The sequence below is a fragment of the Archocentrus centrarchus genome, chromosome 14 (assembly GCF_007364275.1).
Source record: "Archocentrus centrarchus isolate MPI-CPG fArcCen1 chromosome 14, fArcCen1, whole genome shotgun sequence".
Classification (NCBI taxonomy): Eukaryota; Metazoa; Chordata; class Actinopteri; order Cichliformes; family Cichlidae; genus Archocentrus; species Archocentrus centrarchus.
This window is the reverse complement of record NC_044359.1, coordinates 26,422,447-26,444,425: the sequence shown is the minus strand read 5'-3', so window position 1 is coordinate 26,444,425 and position 21,979 is coordinate 26,422,447. Positions and strand designations below refer to the sequence as shown.

The following is a 21,979-nucleotide window of genomic DNA, read 5'->3' as shown; positions in this document are numbered from 1 at the left end:
TATGCTTACAAAAGATCACATGACTACCGGGTGGTAAACTGCAGGAAGGCGCCACTTTTTTCTTTTACGAGCTTTAAGCAGGAGAGCAACAGGTTTAGACTAACGCTCCTGAACTGATTTCTACAAAAGTTTTTTTTCTAATTTAGACTTGCTTTTACAATTTGAGTGACTTGTGAGCGTTAACTTGGTCACATCTTTGGCCTTGAGTTATTGTAAATGAATTAAACTGATAGTAGCCTGTGTATTAAAACACAGTCAAGTACTTCACACAAAAACACTGCCTTAGAAAACCAATAAAGCACATTAAGGGACACTCTGAGATTTATTATACATTATATTGTCAAAAGTATTCACTCACTCACACAAATAACTGAATTCAGGTGTTCCAGTCACTTCCATGGCCACGGTGTATCAAACCAAGCACCTATGCATGCAGACTGCTTCTACAAACATTTATGAAAGAATGGGCTGCTCTCTGGAGCTCAGTGAATTCCAGAATCGTGCTGTGATGGATGCCACCTGTGCAACAAGTCCAGTCCTGAAATTTCCTTGTTAGTAGACATATCCAACGTTCTGCGGGGTCAAATGCTACAGACCTCCAAACTTCATGTGGCCTTCAGATTAGCTCAAGAACAGTGCATAGAGAGCTCCATGGAATGGGTTTCCATGGCCAAGTAGCTGCATCCAAGCCTTACATCAAGTGTAAAGGTTGTTGGAGGGAGGATTATAGTTGGGGTTGGATTTAGCCCCCTAGTTCTAGTGAAAGGAATGCTGCAGCATACCAAGACATTTTGGACAATTTCATGCTCCCAACTTTGTGGGAACACGAACTTGACTGGCCTGTACAGAGTCTTGACCTCAGCCCAACATCAGTGTCTGACCTCACAAATGCACTTCTGGAAGAATGGTCAAAAACTCCCATAAAAACACTCCTAAACCTTGTGGGAAACCTTCCCAGAAGAGTCGAAGCTGTTATAGCTGCAAAAGGCTTCAATTTCTTTTTATGAAAAGCGTTATAGAGTTATAACCTGTGGATGGTAACGCTGAATTACTAATAATGTACAATCCATTTTAAAGGTCAATCAGGATGCCTACTACAGACTAAAAGTCGGGATATTTCTCCTCAGCTAGATCACAGTGTGGTATGCTGGCTGCTCAGCTGCTGACAAGAAAGCTTAACAGAAGGTCATCAACTCAGCCCCAAAAAATAATCTGCTGCCATATCTCGAGGACATTGCGCATACACACGCTACTTTCCCAGAGCCCAAAACACTAAAAGACTGCTCTCACCCTGGCCACCACCTGCTTGACCTCCTGCCCTCAGGCAGACACTACAATGTCACTAAAAACTTTAACAAATTCATGAACATTTTCTACCCTAAGGGCATTTGCACTCTCAACCAACATGCAAAGTGTAGTCGCAGTATACTTACATACACTCTCACAATAACACTCTTAAAAAATTCATATGCTATTTATGTTGTGTTATTATACTTCACTCTCAGGCCAGAAAACTTTACTTGTGCAATAGCTGCAGACTGGAAATCTGTTGGCTCCAGCAGTGTATCGTATTGTGTGGAGTACTTCATGGTGTGCATGTTTACTTCTTTTTTAAGTAACAGTCTTATAGTGTGCTTATGTAACCTTTTTTAATCGTAGCAGGTGGTATGTAGCTTCAGCCCTGTTGCATCAAGCTGGAGTGGCACTCCAAATCTCTTTGCATTTTAATTACAATGACAATAAAGGGTTTTATTCTATTCTAGCCTTAGACCTTTTTTGCAATTGTTATAGGCAGTGTACTTAATGATGTATTTACACGTCTTTTTAAATAAATGATCGTTTTCTCTGCAGCCACTAGTCAGGCGCTTTGTTTATCTCCAGCACACATACGGTTAATCAGAATCGACAAGCTAAGGGTAGTTGCGCATGCGCAAGTGGCGCCGACAGAGGAAACAGCCGGGGAGTAGTCAAACAGTAAACGATCACAGGGAAAGAGAGGGAGGGGGGGTTAAAGGAGAGAGGATCGAGAAGTCAGGTTCAACTGGGCTTTCGCCCTCTCAAGACAGTTATGTTCTTGTCTCCGTGGTCGCTTCCTCTCAGGTGTCCGCTTCCCGGTCGCTGAATGGCGCTGGTTACCGTGCAGCGTTCACCGACCCCCAGCACCAGCTCCAGCCCCTGCGTTTCGGTAAGAACCGCTTTTTTCCTGAACCCTCCTCTACTACCGCCTCCATCACCTCCACCAAACTCACATCTCCTCGCTACAGAAGCCGACCTGAGGATTCATTTTGGCTGTCTTTTTGTCGGCTGCTCACTGTCAACCCTAGTGCCTTGCCTTTGTACTGCTGCGCATGCGTGGAATATAGCTACCCATCATTTTTCAGTTACAGTATTAGAGTCGGTACTAGCTGCTGAGGTAACCTGAAAATGTTCTGTTATTGCCGTCTGTAAATACAACAACAGGGTTAACCTGAGAGGAAATGGCAGACCCTTTATTTTATGTACTCCACTATTGACATGCTCGTTATACATACATTTCCGGTAGTCCAAACGTTCAAACTGGCAGTTAGCTACATTATCCAGGAATAGAGAAACTTTCATCGACTGTGTGATAACACATTATACGTCTTGTTATTTAATGGTTTGTAGCCTCAGAAATGTAAATATGTGAAGCACTTGCCCTGGTAAGTGCCCGATGACACGCGTGAATGCCGGCATTTATTCCTGCAATACTGGTCGTGGTATGTAAACGAGGTTGTGGACGTGTCTGTCACGTACCCAGACTGTCTCACTGCTTGTTTTCTATCTGTCTGCCTCTCTCTTCCTGTGTGTGTGTGTGTGTGTGTGTGTGTGTGTGTGTGTGTTTACTGAAGGCAGGAGTGTGCCCATGCAAAGCAGACGAGCAGGTGGTTTTCCTGTTGCTACCCTCTTTGCTTGTCTGGTTTCTACAGAAACAGGGAACCCCATCAGACAGGCAGAAACAGAGGGAGGAAGTAATCTACAAGCACACTCTGTTTACCATTCAAATGTTATCTGTTTCGCACTTATATGTGTGTGTGTGTATTATACTGGCAGCAATATCAGAGAAGAGCAGTCACTGGATTATGTGAAAATGTTGACCTATAATTTACTTTCCAATGTGGTTATGGACCTATGATTGTGTATTTAGATATTGAAGTAGCATGCCTTAGCTTAAAAAAATCAAATTGCTCCTAGCCCAAAATGGAGCACAGTGGGGGAAAACAATTTCCCTTGTTTCTTTGCTGGTTGGACCCCAGCAGAATATTAGATTAACTGTGTATCAAAATGTTTCTTCTACCCCCAGCTGTGTCCCAAATCATAACTGCAATCAAGCTGTTTGTCACTAACAGTGGCAGTCACAAAAAATCTGTAGGTATGTTGTGCCTTGAACGGGACCCTGTCCTTACAGCTCAGAGAAAACAGGTTCTGTGAGTAAGCACAGTGATAAATGTACTGCTATGTACATGTACATTTTAGGTCATTTGTTATGACTGTCATCCACGATTAAGCACTGAAGGAATTTTTAAGTTCTACAATTGAGCAACAAGTTGCGAGGAGTCTGTCTGCGAAAGTGTCTGTCTTTCGAGAAGTGATGGTGAACCAGGGCAGCAGTGTGAGCTGCAAGAGTAAGCATAGAGGATATCCATATGTGTGATTTAGGAAGGTGAAGAGGGCAGGGGTTGTGAAGCGTATGACGTATTTTGTAGTGGAAATTTGCTTTCAAATTGTAACCCACACGCATACTTTTATAGCAGATTGCACAGACATGTCTGGCTTCCTGTGTTTTGGGGGTTTTCTTTTTGTTTTTTTGGTCATGTGATGTGTCTGTGTCTGTCTCTAGTTCTTTCCTCCCTCCATACTCACTTAAACCTTATGTGGAATGTATCTGCTGGGGCTGTTGGCAGGGAGAGCACACATATGGTACTTCACGTTCTTTTTAGTGTAGAAATAGTTTTGTATCGGTGATAATCTCGGCTCTAACATGTAAGCACAGCCTGAAAATGCAGATCCCTGCCCAGACTGCATGTTTAGGCTTGATATTTCCATAAACTTTGGTGGTGGTGGTCAGGGATCATAATTTTCATATATATGCAAAATATACAAAATCTGTGTGTTTTCCAATCAAAACAAACCCCAAAGTTTTAAACTTTGTCATTTAACTAAATATAATTATATTCTTCTGTGCAACAGCAAATATTTGAATACTGTTGTTTCCAGAAGACCTTCCACTTCCTCAGATGTCCAGCATTAAGAGCCAACGAGGTTGTAATTATAGACTTTGTAATGTAGCAGTGCAACAAAGCTGTAGTTTCTTTTTTTTGAAATTGTACCAATAAAGGATCTGTTGGTACAGAAATCTTTACCAACATATTTGTTCCAGTGTCAGGTGTTTTTTTTTTTTTTTTTTTTTTTTTTTTAATTGTGGATCTATTTTAAATATAATTCTGATTGCCCACACTGGAAATCTGCTTTGAATACTGTGGCTTAAAGGAGCTGAGCACCACCCACTGGAGTTATTGCATGGAGCTGGATCCACAGCAGTGTCACAAGACCTGGTAGTAAATGATAACATGAACCAAACTTACCAATTCCTCATTTCCTTCTCACACTGACACTGCACAAAACGTGCAGTAGCCCTGTGCTAACAGATGTAATATTGTGATCTGGTTTTTGTCAGTAGCACTCATCTCCAGTCTGACCAGTTATAATTCTAAACCTTTCTCATAAACCTTTAATCCACTTCTTCCTTTTGCACAGCTGTTAATGTTGTTGTAATGCCATTTAAAGCTATTTAAGCTCACACAGTCTGTAAACAAGATAAATACGAGCATCACGAGATAAGTGACAGGTATTTTATTTTTATCTGCCACTGAGCCTTAGCTTCCACAGTTAGCAAAATATTCCAGTTTGCTCATTTAGATGCTTCTTTTTGTTTCCTCTTGTCTCCATGCGTGTGTGCGTGTGTGTGTGTGTGTGTGTGTGATTGTGTTATTCCCTGTCCAGCCACACCTTAAAAACAGACTGAGGTCATTTTCCTGGAGAGTGTGTAAAATTGAGTTAAAGCTGAACTCTGTTCCCTCTCTCCGCTGTCTCTCTGTAGCACTCAGTTCAGGCGGTGTTGAATGCTCAGCTGGATGCTTGTGTGTGTGTGTGTGTGTGTGTGTGTGTGCGTGTGTGTGTGTGTGTGTGAATATGGAAATATGCAAGCCAGTCTTTGTTATCCAAAATAGGACAGTGGGATTTTCTTTCCACTCTCATTCACGTTTTGTTTGTATATTAATTGGCAGCTCATTTGATTTTTACCAAACTTGGTTATGGTTAAGTGCTCTCTCATTTAAAGATGGGCTTTCCTATAGTTTTTTTTTTTTTAATATGGCACGCTTTTTAGAAGTGTTTTGCACACCATCATAACGTGAAACTAATACTGTAAAGCCACAATTTTGCTTTTGTGCAAAATTGCACTAAGTTGAAATGTCTTCATTGGCCCTACTGCTACTTTTAGCAGTTCATTGTATACAGTATTATCTATTTCCTAATATAGAGAAGATAAACACTGGTGACATTGGCAAGTGTGTTATCCTTCAAAAAATACATGATGCAAATAGTTTTAAATTAATTATCAGCATTCAGATTAGCTTGCATCTCCATCTGCAGCCTTATGCTGACTTTGTGATGTACTGTTGTACGTCCCTCATTCTCATACATATTTTTCTTATTTAATCGCCACAGGAGTCGGGTAGCGGGGAGGATGACCGCCGCTCTCAGCCGAGGAGGTAAGATACTGACACTCAGACACGCATGAGATCTTTTATCTTGATTCAACATTGCAGTGTGAGATTTAGCTCAAGAATTTGGTTCTCTGGATCAGAAATGTGTTCCCAGTCCAACCCAAAAACAACCAAACAAAAAAAGAACACAGGGCCTAAAAGGTTGCTGCCCATGAGCTCTCACCTGATCTGGCCTGACCTAAACAAACAGGGAGGAAGAAAGGCTTTTCCCAAAGAGCCAGATAATGGTTAATCATTAAATGTGTCTGACGCTGCAGGACTTCCTTTCTGCACTTGAAAAAGGGCTCCTGTACTATTGTGGCATCACAAGTCACTGCTGTCTCATATTGCTTCAGAGTTGGAAATCTGGTTCATCCTGTTTCATTTAGCCACACTTGCAACTGGTTAGAGTCCCCCAGTAACTGCCTAGTTCTTTCCACTGGTGTTGTGTTTATTTGTTCTGCCACTGAACACTTGTAGTTCTTCTTTGGTTTTTTGACCTTTTAATAACTAATGAAGTCCTGAAATCATGCACTCAGTGAGATAATAAACAATGGCTTGCTGACTGCCCATTAGAGGGCAGCAGCATCCCTGTGAGTAGCTGGCTATGTGGGTCAGGGGGACTGCAGTGTTGATCCATGGGCAGATTGCTAGCCACTCCCAAAGTCTCTGTGTCTGTTTGGTCACTGGAGCTCTTTAGTTTCCAACTGAGGGATGTCTGTATTTGTGCAGCTGGGAGTGAAATCTGTGTGTGTGTGTGTGTGTACACAGAGACAGGTACATGATCAAATGTCACTCTCAGTTGGTTCCTAAATGAATATAATTGTTCAGTCACTTCTCTCTCTTTTATACTTTACACATTTGATAAATGTGACATTTTCAGTGGAAATCCTGTGATGCACGTTGCTTGTATTGACAAGCCAGCACGTTTTTCAGTGGAGCACATTTTAATAAAGGTGAAGTTGAATAAGGAACTGTACTTGGTCTTAACTTCAAAACAACCTCAAACCTCTAAATTTTTTTTAATTATAAATGGCAAATGGACTGCTTCTTATATAGCAAATTTCTACTCTACTTGAGCACTCAAAGTGCTTTATACAACATTCCTCATTCACCCATTTAAACACATTCATACAAGCACTTATTTTCTACATCTAAGTCCTTTTGATCCAAGATTTACACACATTCACACTCGGATGAACGCATCCGAGAGTGTTCAGTATCTTGCCCAAGGATACTTTGGCATGTAGACAGGAGCAGTCAGGGATAAAACCACCAACTTTCAGATTAGCAGATGATTACAGCTTTAATTACGGGTTTAATGAGTGTTATAACTGATGGTCTGGGGCAACAATGATATATTTGATGTAGTAGTTTTTTTTTTTTTGTCCTCTGAGCTGTTATTAGATGTTAAAACCAATACCTGTACATTTGGTTAAGCTTTACACATACACTTTGTCAGATTATTTGCACTGGCTTGTAGGTCACTAAATTTGCAGAAGCCAAATTTTTTTTCTACAGCTTTATAGCTGATGCCCAATGCAGAGTTTAAATTTCAATAATTTCTAATACTGGTTTATTGGATAATATTTTTTTTTTACATGCAGTACTGTAGCTTGTTCCATTAGTAGGCAGCAAAGTGTTAAAATCCAGTTTTTCCAATTTCAGTGTGAATAATAGGTGCATCAAATATTAATACATCCTGTGGCCTGACATTGTAAGTACTGTGTTTAAATTGAATCAAAGAGCGGCAGTAAGCAGGCATTCATTGCAGTAGAGGCTTGTAAACAAACATCATACATGCTGCTGTCTTCTGTTAGATAAGGAGGGCTTGTCAGAGACAGCGCTGAGTAAGTACAGAATATGAATCACAGCGCACTGTGATACACAAACTCAAGAGGCTTTAAGGTGGACGTAGAAGCATGCATATAAATAATATCAGCAAAATCAATTGCTGACGATGTAGTGGCTCATACTATGATCATATGACTAGTGAAAGGCAAACGGGATTTTTGTATAAAATTCCAATTTTTGACTTTGATTTTCTTGATCGGTGTTCCGCATAGGTCTTAAAAGAGTGTAGTGTCCAGCCAGATGCCCAAATATTCACAGCAGTCAGCATGTTAATGTTTTTTGTAAAACATTTTTTTTTTATATATCCAACAGTATGGCTTATCTGTGACAGGCAAATATCAGCTGATTAAATTGACCCTGTTCTACCAGCTTAAAAAAGACCTGACACCCACTAACATCTGGCTTTGGTCTTTAGTGGGAAATGATGCAATCGGCATTCATTTCTGGGTCAAAGGACTCTGAATAGAGCCTACATTAGAAGTTGAGTGAAGGCATTAGTGTGCAGCTGTATACAGTATACACAACAATGATGAGTTCTTCTTTTGTATCGTGTTCAATTAAATTGTCACCTGTCTCTGTCACAAATTTAATTTTAAACTAATAAATTCCACAGTCTCTGATTTCATACATTGGACTTAGTGAAAGCCTTCAGTCAACTGCATAAATACACAGTATGTGATGTACCCCAGAGAGGTCATGAGAAAGGGCATAATGTGTAAGAATAAGCTTGTTCAGTTATGATTGTTAGTTTGGGCAAAGATCGCTGTAATGAAGACTCGTCTTTTTGAAAATCACTACAGAACTGAGACTGGATCTGAAACAAAAGATGAGCTCGTGTACTTTGATACACTTCTGAGGGAAAAAGACAGTAGGGGAGGGTTGAATTACAAGATTGGTTGATATCAAAAGCTAGATTATTGAATATACTCACTATGGTGCTGTGGAGAGACAGGGTTTTTTTTTTTTGTTGGTTTGTTTTTTTTCTCAGCTGTCTACTCCTCCCTCATCCACAGCTCAGGAAGTGGAGGATGAGGCTTAAATACTGTAAATGCATTACATTCTTCGGAAATGTAAACACTGTTTTTATCAGCTGAAATTGAAATTTATGCCTCCTTTAATGCTGCTCACTAGTAAAGTATGGTTTTATGTATTGCTATGGTTCTCTAGACACCTTACATTACATTTGAGTGTATAAATCTATTTAGCTGTAAATGAGTTCAAGCTGAGTCTTATAGAAAAGTCAGATTTCCTGGTGTACAGGAATTAACACACATGTAGCATATAGCAAGCAATAAATCAATTCCTGAGACTGTGTATGTGTTTTTCATTTTACTGTTTCTTTAAGTTCAACCTGCAGCGTTACATATTCACATCCGAGCAGCCACTCACTAAAGGTGAGCCTGTCCACTGAATTCGTTTTCTTAAAGTCTCAGAAGGAGTTTGTCCCCCCCCCCCCCCCCCCCCCCCCCCCACTGCTGACGTCCGTGCCTGCTGTGCATCTCTGACACAGGTAGTGACACTCATTCAGACTGGAATAAGACTTCAGTGAGGCAGCATGCCTGGCTACGTAAGCAAGCCCCACTGCAGTGCTGCTGATTAAAGCCAGTGACATCAGCAAGCCAGTGACATCAGCTAAAAGCAGCAACATCACTGGCAGAGCATGCAGAAGGGAAATTAGAAGGAGAAAAAGGTTATTTATTATGACTAGAATATTTCTGATCTCTTATAATCTCATAGTTCTGCAGTCAAAAGAGGAGAAAAGTGGAACAAAGGATTATATGCTCTGAATGGGACTCGTTTCCATTCATGCTACGCTTACATTTGTGTGGCTCTAAGACGAAACACCCCCCCACACACACACACACACACACACACAAACAGTACATTTTTATTCTTTGTGTTTATAATTCAGTATGTAATACATGCAGCTAATCATCACAGATGTTTGATAGTATGTGTGTGCTTCAGATAAATACTGTAAAGTCCTGGCTGTGCTAATATATACACTGTGTGAAGTGATCACTAAGGTGACTGTGTGTTTGTATGTGTGGAAACATAAGGGCAGCAGAGGAGTGTCTGGTGTCTACATGTAAAAACCGCATGCTGGCATTCGCTGCCTGCTATTGGATGGTGTGAGTTTCAGCAGTCAACGGGGGAGAATAACCAGGTGGAACTTGAGAGATGGGTTCAACATCTCACACATAAACATGTGGGTTGCTGAGAGTCTATAAATCCCAAAGGCAGGAATGAATAGCCTCATGACTATTCTTAGCTATGCCTGCAGCACTCTTACAGAAGATACCGTGGATATTTCCTTAATCGCTAACACCAGTTAAAGTAAGGAGGGAGATGGAAGTGATTTTGAAGGGGTCGATGTGAGAGGCCAGAGAAGGAGAAAGCAACCTCACGACAAGAGAGGCAGCATGTGGTGGGAGGGTGGAAAAGTGGCTGTCAGAGGAAGCCGTAGTTAGTTAGTGAGGACGGTCTCCTTGTGATTGTTTAAACCTCATTGGTGTAACATTTGTCTGCCTCTGCTTAGGAACTGATACTCATAAGTTTTTAGATACTACTACCATTATCTGTTCTGCTTATTGCTCTGATTCTTTTTCAGTTCCCTCTTTGAGATATTCAGCATAACCACAACTGCTTCATTATCTCTGAGTCTGATCACAGGACTGAAAAAAAGGGCTCACATGTGACTCAGGTGTGCCAGCGCTCCGGTGTTTCACATCGTCAGTGTGCAACTGTCAGAACAACACACTGCCAGCAATGATAGAAAAATTTGATGGGCTTGCAGTTTAATTAAAATGAATTAAAAAGATTTGGGTAGACCAGACAAGTTTGAAATGCTGCAACTTCCCATCCCTACTTCTGCTTTATATATCTGTTTATTCTTTATCTACTTAATGCTTGATAGTTACACACTTTATTGCTTTGATATGTTAAACCACATGTGACTCAGCAGGATAATAAATAAACACTCTTCTCTTGTAAATGTCTCTCAGGGGAAGTATACATTTGTAACTTCACTGAGCTGATCACTCCAGTTCATCAACTGCCTCTGCTGGGTCAGAGACACAGATCGACCTAAGAGGAAAAACACCACACTGCAGTTGTTGTTTATCCTGGGATATAAACTGGTAGTCAGGTGGTGGCCAGATAGTTACCCTTAGTTTGTAATTGAAACCACAAGGGATCAACAACCAGCACAACCAAGTCTAAGGTCAGGTTTCTCCTTAGGTCACAGGCTGTCTGAAATCTCCTTTCAGGTTTCTCAATATTCTTTCCGTTGTTATGTTGTTTTGCTGTTGCTTGATACACATTTGGTGTCAGGTTGTCCCTTTGGACACGGTTATGGGAAGTGACTCAGGGTGTACTGATTGTGAAATTGCCATGTCTAAAATAACAGTTATATCTACCTGTTTTAAGGGCTTTCTGCTCTTTCTCACACCAAAACCAAAACTGATGCGACCTACAAGATAATCATTGCTCATTGTTACCTGTAAATTTCATATTATTTACTCGTATCCATAGATGCATATATGCGGTGAACGTATAGGTGTGTCCCTAGAAGTAATTAATGGATAATCAGGAAATATTGGAGGGTTTGTGATGCTTTTGTTATCTTAAGAAGACAGAAAATTGTTTTACTGTCAAAGACTGTACTAGACTATGAACAGGAAACCACTTCCTGATCCACGTTATTGTGGAGAAAATGGTGATGTGTTGCTTAGGTGCTCATAAATAGCTGCCAAAAAGTCTCTTATTTTTTTAATTATTCAAAGTCTAAATGTAGCATCGTTCATCTTTGTGTGCCATCATCTTCTGTACAAAGGTGAGCAGTTCAAAACCATATAAAAACAATCAGTCATAGTCAAGTAAATCAGCTCTAATGTCCTGGAAATAATATGGGCCATTTAGCAATGATTTGCAGAAATGGGTCATGTTGTGCAAGCTGGAAGTTGGCATTATTTGTTATTCTGATCTTTATCATTTTTGCACATGCAGCTGAGGGACATCATTTTAAAGCAGCCGCTTCCTTCTTCATGTTACTTGAAAACCTTTTTTTAGGTGACCCACAGTGATGTCTTGAGGGTGTTGGAAACTGGCTAAATAACACTGACTGCCATTGTGACAGTAAGGCAGTTCTATTCGTGTACTTGGGACTGTTTTTCTTACACACTTTCACCACATCTCCAGTAATCCCTCACAGTCCTCCTCAGACTGCTGTTCTCACGGATTGGACCGCGTGTGTCTCCTCCCCCTCAGCGGCAGGATTTACCGCAGCCTGCTGCAGACACATCAACCAGCAGAGCATGGATCACATGTTAGGAGGCACCTGCTCTGTCACAGGATGTCTTAAGTGTGTCAGTGTTTTGTGGCTTTATAATATTAGATTACTGCGCTCTATTAAATCTTGCGGTTTATATCGTATTGACTGATGTGTATATATATATGTATGTATATATTTTCAAATGTTCGATCAAAAGTCGCGTCCGATCTTAGAGTAGAGCTTCTGCGTTTTCACATCTCCTCGGGCAGCGCTCAGTGACCAGCTCATCCCCACGTCGGCGACCGTCGCTAACTACAGTGCGCTTCTGCCCGCACTCCCGGAGCAGCGATGCCTCCCGGCGTTGTGACCGCCCCGCGGAGCTCGTCGGCCGGCTGCTTCTGCGCTTGCTGCGGGGCGAAGATCAGACCGTATTTCACCGAGAACTCCGTGATCTCTCAGGTGGAAATTTATCAGCTGTAAGTTTCCTGGTTGCACTGTGCGCTCTTTGCATATAGTAACGATAATAATAATTCATCTTTTTATTACCTGCAGTGTCATGTTGGGGGCACGTGTGTTCTTGCAACCTCATTAGTAAGATCCCTAACTCAGGCATGTTTTTATCCCCTCCAAACTTCAGTATAGTTACTGTGCTCCTATGGGCATGTGGCTTTCTCGTGGTGACTTTATAAAAAGATATGACAGCACAGCAGCAGGCTGAGTGGCTGCAGGAACAGGTTTCCTTCCTTAAGCTTCCTTTGAAATATCTGCCAGATGCTTTACTCATCTGCTCAGATGCACTCCTCTCCACCCACCTTTTATCTGTTCATTAAATGCACCCTGAGGGGGCACAGTAGAGCAAGGCACACGATGTACCTTCAGCAGAATCGGGGGATGTGATTATTTTGTCAGCAAACTGTCTTCATTGTGCAAACCATGCAAACGACACTTGCATTAAATTGGAAATGTGTGTCTTTTGATTAACCAATGTCAAGATATAATTTGCACATACACATCATTTACACTTGTATAAAACATCTGTCTGGTGTTTGCTGGTGTGAGTCTGCATGCAAGCCCAGCTGTCAGCTTCTGCCTTCTCTTTTCATATTGGGATGCAATCCAGCGCGCCCAGTTATTTGTCAGCATTTTCACTGTTTCCAATGCTTCACATCCTTGATGATGCTCATCCTTTCAGTAGTCTTGGGAATGACTTTTTTTTTCCCCCAAGTAGGATACAATATGCTTGCTCAAATCTTTATCCAATATTCTGTTTGTATAGTACAAATTGTAGCATATCATGAAGGAAAATGGGTGTGAGGAAGTCAGTGTGGATGTCACTTTGCTAACATCCATTTTTCTAACTTGGAAACTTGCATAAAGCTTACTTATTTTGCCTTAATTGTCACTTTAGTAATGTGTTGTCCATTGCAGGTTTATCCACCTTTGCCTTATCATCATAGCAGACAGCATGACTTCCTGTCTTTGACAGTCTTTCTTTAGCTAAAGCCTATATTTATCTTTGCTGCACAGATGGAGTGACAAATTAGTCAGCAATCGTTGGTGTTAGTGTTCATTTTGCTTTGACTCATCATCACAAAAGACAATGATACTTTGTCTTTGATGATCAGTCCTAGGGACAGAAACTCTGCGTGTAATAACAATGTCAGTGCGTCAGATACTGTATCTTAAGTCCATTACATAAGTCTATTGTTCAGACCAACAAAAAGCTTAGCTGGGACTGTGAATTCCAGCTAGCTGTTCAGTTTGCCATTAGTTACTGAAACTGCAGTTGCCTTGTTTTAGAAAGAAAAGAATGTTAAATTTATTTAACAATGAACCTTTAAGTCTTTGTAGCTTAGAACATTTTGTCTGTTGTGAATCTGTCGTTTAATAAACATTACCAGTTCAGTTAAAACCACATGCACTCTGGTTTCTGCTACAGTCAGGCGTCTTGAGCTTCATCTAAGGACTCAGAAATCTCTGCGTTGTTATATTGTTTGGGAGGAGATGAGCATTACACTAAATAACAAATTTGCATTCACAGTGAGATCACTCATACTCAATATTCTGCTTTTTTAGTTTTTAGAGCTGTGGGGAACAAAAAGCCACCATCAGCAACTGTGCAATTCAGTTCATATACAGTTAATTCTCATAAAACTATGAAAAATGCTCATCACAAGCTTTCATCACGCAAAGTGATGACTTTCTGTTGCTTGAAGTGCCTGTCCAACAGTCCAAAACCAAAAGGTAGTGAGTTTACTATTGCATAAGAGAGAGAGGAGCACAAAATCATCATTTTTTTTTTTTTGAGAATCTGCACACAAGGATTTTTACCTGGAAACATGTCTGAAAAACAAACGTGCTGTTTGTCTTCCTGTCAGTGGACTGTGGAGAAACTTAATAAAAAGTCAGTTAAGGCTGTAAAGCCTTCCCAGGATGGCTTTTATGAGAGACGTGTGGGTGGAAATCATTCAGTGTTCAATCTTTTCTCTGTCTCTGTGCAGCATCAGTGAAAGTTTCCTGACCGTTAAAGGAGCTGCTCTCTTCTTACCTCGAGGAAATGGCTCCTCTCCTTCCTCTGCCTCCCGTTTCTCACAGCTGCGCAGTAAACATGCAGGTGAGGCGAAAGGTCCTCCTCAAGAACCACTGACTGTTTAACTGTATCAGCTGCACTTTTGTTAATCTCACGTCGTGTATGCATTGCTCTCATCTTACCAGGAGACATCCAGCAACATCTACAAACCATGTTTACTCTCCTCAGACCAGAGGACAACATCAAACTGGTGGGTACACACAAACGCAAATGAAATTCAGCCTCACACTTTTTATTTAGCTGTCAAGCCCTAAACTGTGTTTTTTCTTCTCTAGGCGGTTCGATTGGAGAGCGCCCATGCTCAGGTCACCCGCTACATGGTGGTGGTCTCAACCAATGGTCGTCAGGACACAGAGGAGAGCGTGGTGCTAGGAATGGATTTTAGTCCAGTAGACGGGTGAGATTGACACACCATCTTATAGATACCAACCAGTCTCGATGCTCTGTTTAAAGTCGTAACATGAAAACTGTTTTCCCCACTCAGCTCGTGTTCTGTAGGGCTGGTTTTGCCCCTGTGGAGCGACACCTTAATACATCTAGATGGAGATGGGTAAGGAATATTTCAACATGCTTTAACTACAGAGGACACATTAAACATCAGTTAGCTAAGATTTTTTTTTTTTTTTAACAAAAATCTCTCCACTGTGCTTCCTCTGTTCCTGCTCACAGGGGTTTCAGTGTATCAACTGATAACAGGGTGCATGTATTCAAGCCCGTTTCTGTGCAGGCCATGTGGTGAGTCATACTGCTTAATTTGTACAGCTTAACACTGGTGGATATTTTTATTGTTTGCTGTTTTCTATTCTTTGCCATTTATTTGAAAGTCATTTTCTCCTCACAGGTCAGCCCTCCAGTCACTCCATAAAGCCTGCGAGGTGGCTCGTTGTCACAACTACTTCCCAGGAAGCTTGTTCCTCACCTGGGTCAGCTACTATCAGAGCCGGGTCTCCTCCGACCAGGCCCGCATCAATGAGTGGAACGCCATGCAGGATGTGCAGTCACACCGTGCTGACTCTCCCGTGCTCTTCTCCGACGTGTAAGTAGCCATGTGATGCTGAGATGTTTCTAACTTTTTTTCTCTTCTCCCTGTAATTTTAAAAGTTGGTCAGATATATCCTTCATATGAAAGACAGCAGATTTATGGATATGAACTTTTTTCATATGTTCTTCCAATGTCATAATGTTTCTGCAGACCTACAGAAAGGGAGCTGACTGAACGTCAGATCAAAGCCAGTTTGCGAGAAATCATGACACAGAAAGATCTTGAGAATGTAACCTGTAAAGAGGTGAGTGCTTTAGATGCTGCGTTTTAAAGACCGATGCAGTTTTCGGCTTTCAAATTGAGTCTCCTAAAGAGGAAATGTTTGAAAAATGTCATGCTTCTTTTTAAGTCTATAACTTTGCATTTTGCCTGCATGTGTCTGTGCCCTTCCTGGATGCGTTCTGTAGATCCGAACAGAGCTGGAAATGCACATGACATGCAACCTGCGAGAGTTCAAGGAGTTCATAGACAATGAGATGATTATCATTCTGGGCCAGATGGACAGTCCTACAGAGATCTTTGATCATGTCTTCTTGGTAGGTTGACCTCTGAAACACCTCTGGTGCTTTTGGCAGCAAAGATTATAAAGTGTTCGTACACTGTTGTACACCAGGCCTTATTCTCACAAAGTATGAGATACTCATGTAATTTTAAGTTCTGCTCAATTTTAAGGTACTTTGCTGTTGTTTGGTTTGTAATACTCACTGTATGTCGTGCATGTCTTGCTACTGGGTTTCAGCATTATGAAAAGCTTAGTGGAAGGCTCTGAACAAGTCTGAGGATTGCTTTTGTTTCCTGCAGGGATCTGAGTGGAATGCATCCAATCTGGAGGAGTTACAGAAGAGTGGGTAAGGATGGAGAAAAAAAACAAAACTGACTTCACAGTAAAAACTGTTCTGAATAAGAACCTAAAACTGCTTTATTACAATGAAATTAAATGTTAAAATTTTCTTCAGCCTGTTATATCAACAGGTTCAGTTTAACAACTGAGAATACACCCCCCTCTCTCATCTGTGTCTCATCTTCCTCTCATTCATGTCTCTCTGTCACTCAGAGTTCATTACATCCTGAATGTAACAAGGGAGATTGATAATTTCTTTCCCGGGGTGTTTGAGTACCACAACATTCGTGTGTATGACGAGGAGGCCACTGACCTGCTGGCCTATTGGAATGACACCTACAAGTTTATATCTAGAGCCAAGTAAGTTTGAGATACTTCATCTTCTCTTTTTTTTTTTTTTCTCTGATCTGCTCATCTTTGTAGGACAGATTTAAGAGATTTTTGATTTCTTTTGACAATGATAATATCTCATGTATACTCAATTCTTTATATCTGCACCAGGAAATCTGGGTCTAAGTGCCTGGTGCACTGTAAAATGGGCATCAGTCGGTCTGCAGCCACAGTGATTGCATATGCCATGAAGGAGTACGGCTGGGATTTGAAAAAAGCCTTTGATTACGTCAAGGAGCGTCGAACTATTACCAAACCCAACCCCTCTTTTATGAGACAGCTGGAAGAGTATCAGGGAATACTCATGGCCAGGTACACACACAGATGTATATTTTATAGGCTTAGCTTGGTTTCAACACCCCATGCACTCTATGATAGGGGGAAAAAAGTACTTTGGGATGAAGACGAAACAGGCAAATACAGCTAAATGACTTTAACCTGCTGCTAAAGAATATGCCTTTTAATTTGCAAAATCAAGTAGTTTTTATTCACAAATTGTGGATGTGTACACCAAACTGGGAAAAAGGGTTTAGTATTTTCTCATAATTTAGTAGAACATATGATGGAAGAATTAATAACTTTAGCCTCTTATGAGAAATTACCATCATATTTTGGTTTAATTATTTATTTATTATCAAAATTTATGAATGAGTCCAAATAACTCATTATTTCTGAGAATTTTTGCATAATATTGATAGAACTGACATGGAAATACCATAACTAAGTTATTGTTCATGTTCCCTTTCTTCCACAGCAAGCAGAGGCACAACAAACTGTGGCGCTCTCACTCCGATAGTGATCTGTCTGAACACCATGAGCCACTTTCCAAATCTTATGCCCAGCCCCACAACCTGGGCCGCTCAGATCCCCACAACCAAGCCAGCAGCATATCTGGTCCCTCTGTGAAAGAACTGCTGGAATCACTGGGATCATCTAGCAGCAAAGCAACACACTCCACTAGCCAACCGGACACGGGCATCCATTCCAATCAGCTTAGCTCTTCTTCCTTTAAGGGTGTGGCAGCTACATCAGGCCATGCTGAAGCTTCTCGTTCTGCTTTAGCTCGGAGCAGCCGGCAGGGCCGCCCTTGTTCTGACTCCACAGCTGGTTCTGTGTCTCTGTTAGCTCCTCTGCTCTCCAATGGCTTAGATGACTCTGGGAATCGGCCCACATTACCTCCTCTCTCTCAGCCAAGGGCCGCCACTGTGGTGCCTGAGCCTCCAAAGACCGATATGGTTACTGTTGCACAAAGTGTTTTGGTGGGCCAGCCTCATCCACCTCCCTCCCTTCACCACCTCCCCCACTCTCCTGGTCCATCTCCAGATCCAGCCGATGGAGTTATAAAGCCACAGGTGTTGTCCTGCTCTCCACCTGTTGGAAAACCAGTGCTTGTGTCAGTGCCTGAGCCCATCGCAACACAAACCCCAAGCACAAAACAGGCTGGACCTGACGCTCTCTCTACCCCAGTGCTTGTCAAAAAACCAGACTGTGACCAACAGACACATGGCTCATCTTTGAACAATTTGGCAACCAGTCCTCCCTCCACCAATGATTTTATCACTTATCCTAGTGCCATTCCACATGAAAATGTCTTGGTGTTCGGCCACAGTGCAGACCACATTAACTTTTTCAGTGCCAGGGAAAAGTTTAAGGGGATGAGTCAAGATGGGAAAACTCAGTGTACTGCAGCGCAGCAGTTGCACCAGCTGAAGAGTTGTGGCAAAGAAAACCAGCCACCACTGCAGGAGGACTCCACCAGTGAGGGCAATGATGAGGAGAAAAGAGAGGTAAACACTGCTTGTACAAACTTTCCCAGACAACTCAAGACTTATTTCTAGATTTGGGTCACATATACAGTACTGTAGTCTCCACTCATGCCCTGACAGTGGGCTCAGTGGGCTCAGTGGGCTCAGGTTGGCTGTGTGCAGTGTAGACACTGCACACAGCTTTTTTTAAGATATTTGGAATAGTATTGAACCCACAGCAGATTATTTTAGTATGCTTTTAGGTTCCTGAGCTATGGTGCGCCACCTGGTGGCACATCTGCTGCAAATCAGTTTGACTTGAATGTTTTGTGGTTAAGGCAACAATTTCATTGTGCATTTAATTTCATTATCTTTTATATCTGTTTGTTTTTTTTTGTTTTTTTATAGGAAATGCCTGTGCAGGTCACAGGTCTGAAGGCCAAAGAGACTTCACCTCTTGGCTCTCTTAGCCAAACTGAACCTCAAGGTCCCCAGGACCAGGAAGTGAGGACGCTGAGGCAGGAAATGGAAGACAGAGATGTTTTGTCACACAAAGAGCCCGGAGATGTAAAAACAGAACTGAAAGAGGACGAGGAGGAAGAGGAGGCCCCTGCTTGTCTGTATAGTGACTGGACCCGAGGGTCGGTGCGGCGTGTTACACAACAGCTGGAGAAAAGAATGAAACAGGAGCATGAGACTTCACCACTCTCCTCTTCACCACCTGCTCTCTCTGGCAGTACCTCCAACTCTCACCGGCGTCCACTCAGCAGCCATTCTTCAACATTGTCTACTTCCCAGGATGCATCAGTTTGCTCACAGGTGTCTGCAGTTCGCACGGTGCTCAAAGAGCAGGAAAAGGAAGATGGGGAGTCTGGACCAGCTGAAAACCAGCATGCTCATGTAGCTGCAGTGGGGTCCTTTGGGAATAATGAAAAAAGCACAAAAGGACACAAACTCCGGCCTGCTGATACTAGATTGCTCTCTACCTCTTCTACATTCCACCAATCTCCCCATTCTCCCTTTGCCTCTGTGAACTTCCTATGTCTGGAGGGTGTGACCAAGCTCGAATCAGGCACAGACTGGGACTGTCCTACAGAGGGACCCCACAGTGACATTTTCATGAGTGAGACGTGGGAGACTTTGTGTGAGCTGAGTGCCTTCCTGCAGCAGGTGAGCATGGCTGGAAAGTCTAAAGCCAATTGTGTGGGTCAGGTGCAGAAGCGAGGTAGCAGTATCCAGAAGAGGGTTCGAGAGGTGGAGGCAAGGATTCGTCAGGCAGGGCTGACCCCGCCAAGCCTGATGAAGCGCTCAGCCTCTCTGGCTAAACTGGGCTGTTTGGAGCTGCTCGCCAATGACTTGAATGACTGGGAGCTTAGCCGCTCCACTGTAGCTTCACCCTCGACACAACACCCGGTCCACGCAGCCAGTGACGAATCCAAGAAACAGCGAGTCCACAACTCTCCTTCCTCAGCTAGCCAGCAGTCAGCTATCCTTGAGGTAACTTCTGAGAGGCTTCCTAAAGCTGGAGAAACCTCCTCAGGAGTGTCTGTACCATCAAATCAGAATCCTCCGAGAGGAAAACCCTTAAACTCTGGCCAAGAATCTCTGCACTCGCCTGGGCCAACCCTTCTGACAGCAAGGACGCAATATGGAAGGACTCACCCCCTGAGACGGCTTGAGAAGAGAACTGTTAGCACCCTTTACCACACCATGTAACCCTCATCAGGTGTGTGTCTGTGTATGTGTGCATGAGAGAAAGAGAGCGATAATGCTCGAAATGAAAATCAAGTGCATATTTTGGATTTATTCGGCAACACGAGCCGATGCCTCTTGCCTTAATGGATGTGTTTGGTAGTTTCTTTTTCCCTCCAAGCCTCTGTAAAAATCTGTGATATGTGAAACCGGCCTCAGCACGGGAAAGGTGACGAGGCTGCGAGAGTCCCAGTTAAATGAAATTGAAAGGAACACTGAGAAGAAGTAACTTTAAAAAGCAGCAAAAAAAAAAAGGAAAAAAAAAAAAAAAAAAAAAAGTTATCCAGATAAACCTGGTTAACATGTTTGAAATGTTAATACGCCTGAGCATGCACACACTCACTCATCACATTGTTGCTGGTTTCTCCTTTATCAGCTTGATATTTATGGTTGTTGGTTGATTGAAAAGTCAAATGTGATGTTAGGTGAAATGTAGCCTCTGTTTTAGTGTGTCTTCATAAATATGTGCCATTTATGCTGGAGAGAACTGCAACTTTGTTGGAAAACTGGTACAGGTAAAAAAAAAAAAATCACACCGACTCGTCAAACTGGCTGATTTGGTCCTAAAGATAAACTTCATCTGACAGAGACACTTTGTCTCGACAAAAAGATTCCAGTGAAAGTCAGTTCTGAACCTCTGATATTACAGGTTAGGGTTTTCCTTCAGAACAAGGTGTGTACAGAGGTTTTCACCAGTTTATTTGTGCATAAGGAAAAAGGGAAGAGGCTTTTTGTTTGTTTTTTTTGTTTGTTTAACTACACAATACCTCAGTAAGTCAACCAAATCTGACCTGCACAAACATCCGGCTCCAGGTCCCTGGAATGTACTTCTCAATCAGAAACACATTTGACTTCATCACTCAGTAATTCTCTCCTCACAGTTCTGATGCCACTCAAACTAGAGTTTTTTGTTTTTTTTTTGCTGTTGTTTTTTATGTTTAACTGTGTGAGAGAGTAGGTCAGGTGTTGGGCTTTAGAGGCAGAGTGTATTTGTGAGTTTTCTGCTATGTTCTCTTTGGGATGTAAAGGTGTATATTGTGAATGTTGATATTTTAGGATCTCTTTTTTTTTTTTTTTTTTTTTTTTTAAACCTAGTTTGTGTCTGTGTGAGTGAGACTGTGTAGCACAACTTTACAGTGTGTGTGTGTGTGTGTGTGTGCACCTTTTATTTTAATTGATCTTTAGGTTTTTTGTAGACTTTAGGAGCGTGCCTGTGACTGGCAAGTGAAGCTTCTCTGCAGTCTTATCAGAAATGTCTGTACAGAGACGTGTGTCATACATGCACTTTACTCCCTTTTTAATTTTAAATGTGGCTTTTTTTTTTTTTAAGTGTTTTTCTACTTTGGGGGAGCATGCTTATGTAGTAGGAAATGTTGGGTATGTGTGTATTGTTTGTGTAAATATTATTTTATATCACGTGCTTCAACTGTGACCATTAAAAATGGAAAGTAAGAGTTGGGCTTAATGTGATTCTTTCCCACAGCAGTGAACATGTGCTCTTTATACAATGCTCTGTTGGTACTAAGGGGTCCAAAGTGTGCCACACCATCGCCAGCAGCCTGAGTCGTTGATGCAACGCAGGATGGACTCATCCTTCCATGCTGCTTACACATAATCCTGACCCTGAATGTTGCAGCAGAAATCAAGACTTATCAGACCAGGCAACATTTTTTCAATCTATTATTGTCCAGTTTAGGTGAGTCTGT

The 21,979-nt window shown here is 41.9% G+C and overlaps 1 protein-coding gene across 2 annotated transcripts; it reads left to right on the top strand.

Moving 5' to 3' along the window:
* The first annotated feature begins 1,947 nt into the window (after positions 1–1,947).
* Positions 1,948–20,551, top strand: ssh2b (slingshot protein phosphatase 2b). Of its 2 annotated transcripts, XM_030746774.1 has the most exons (15): positions 1,948–2,185; positions 5,749–5,792; positions 14,415–14,527; positions 14,629–14,693; positions 14,779–14,900; positions 14,988–15,053; positions 15,173–15,238; positions 15,345–15,539; positions 15,696–15,789; positions 15,953–16,081; positions 16,347–16,393; positions 16,600–16,746; positions 16,888–17,088; positions 17,531–18,563; positions 18,930–20,551. In XM_030746774.1, the coding sequence occupies exons 1-15, from the start codon at positions 2,123–2,125 to the stop codon at positions 20,235–20,237; spliced, it is 3,693 nt and encodes a 1,230-aa protein (XP_030602634.1). In that variant the 5' UTR covers positions 1,948–2,122; the 3' UTR covers positions 20,238–20,551. The 2 variants fall into 2 exon arrangements, with proteins under 2 accessions (XP_030602634.1, XP_030602633.1); XM_030746773.1 differs by lacking the exons at positions 1,948–2,185; positions 5,749–5,792 and adding an exon at positions 12,189–12,389.
* The last annotated feature ends 1,428 nt before the right edge of the window (positions 20,552–21,979 follow it).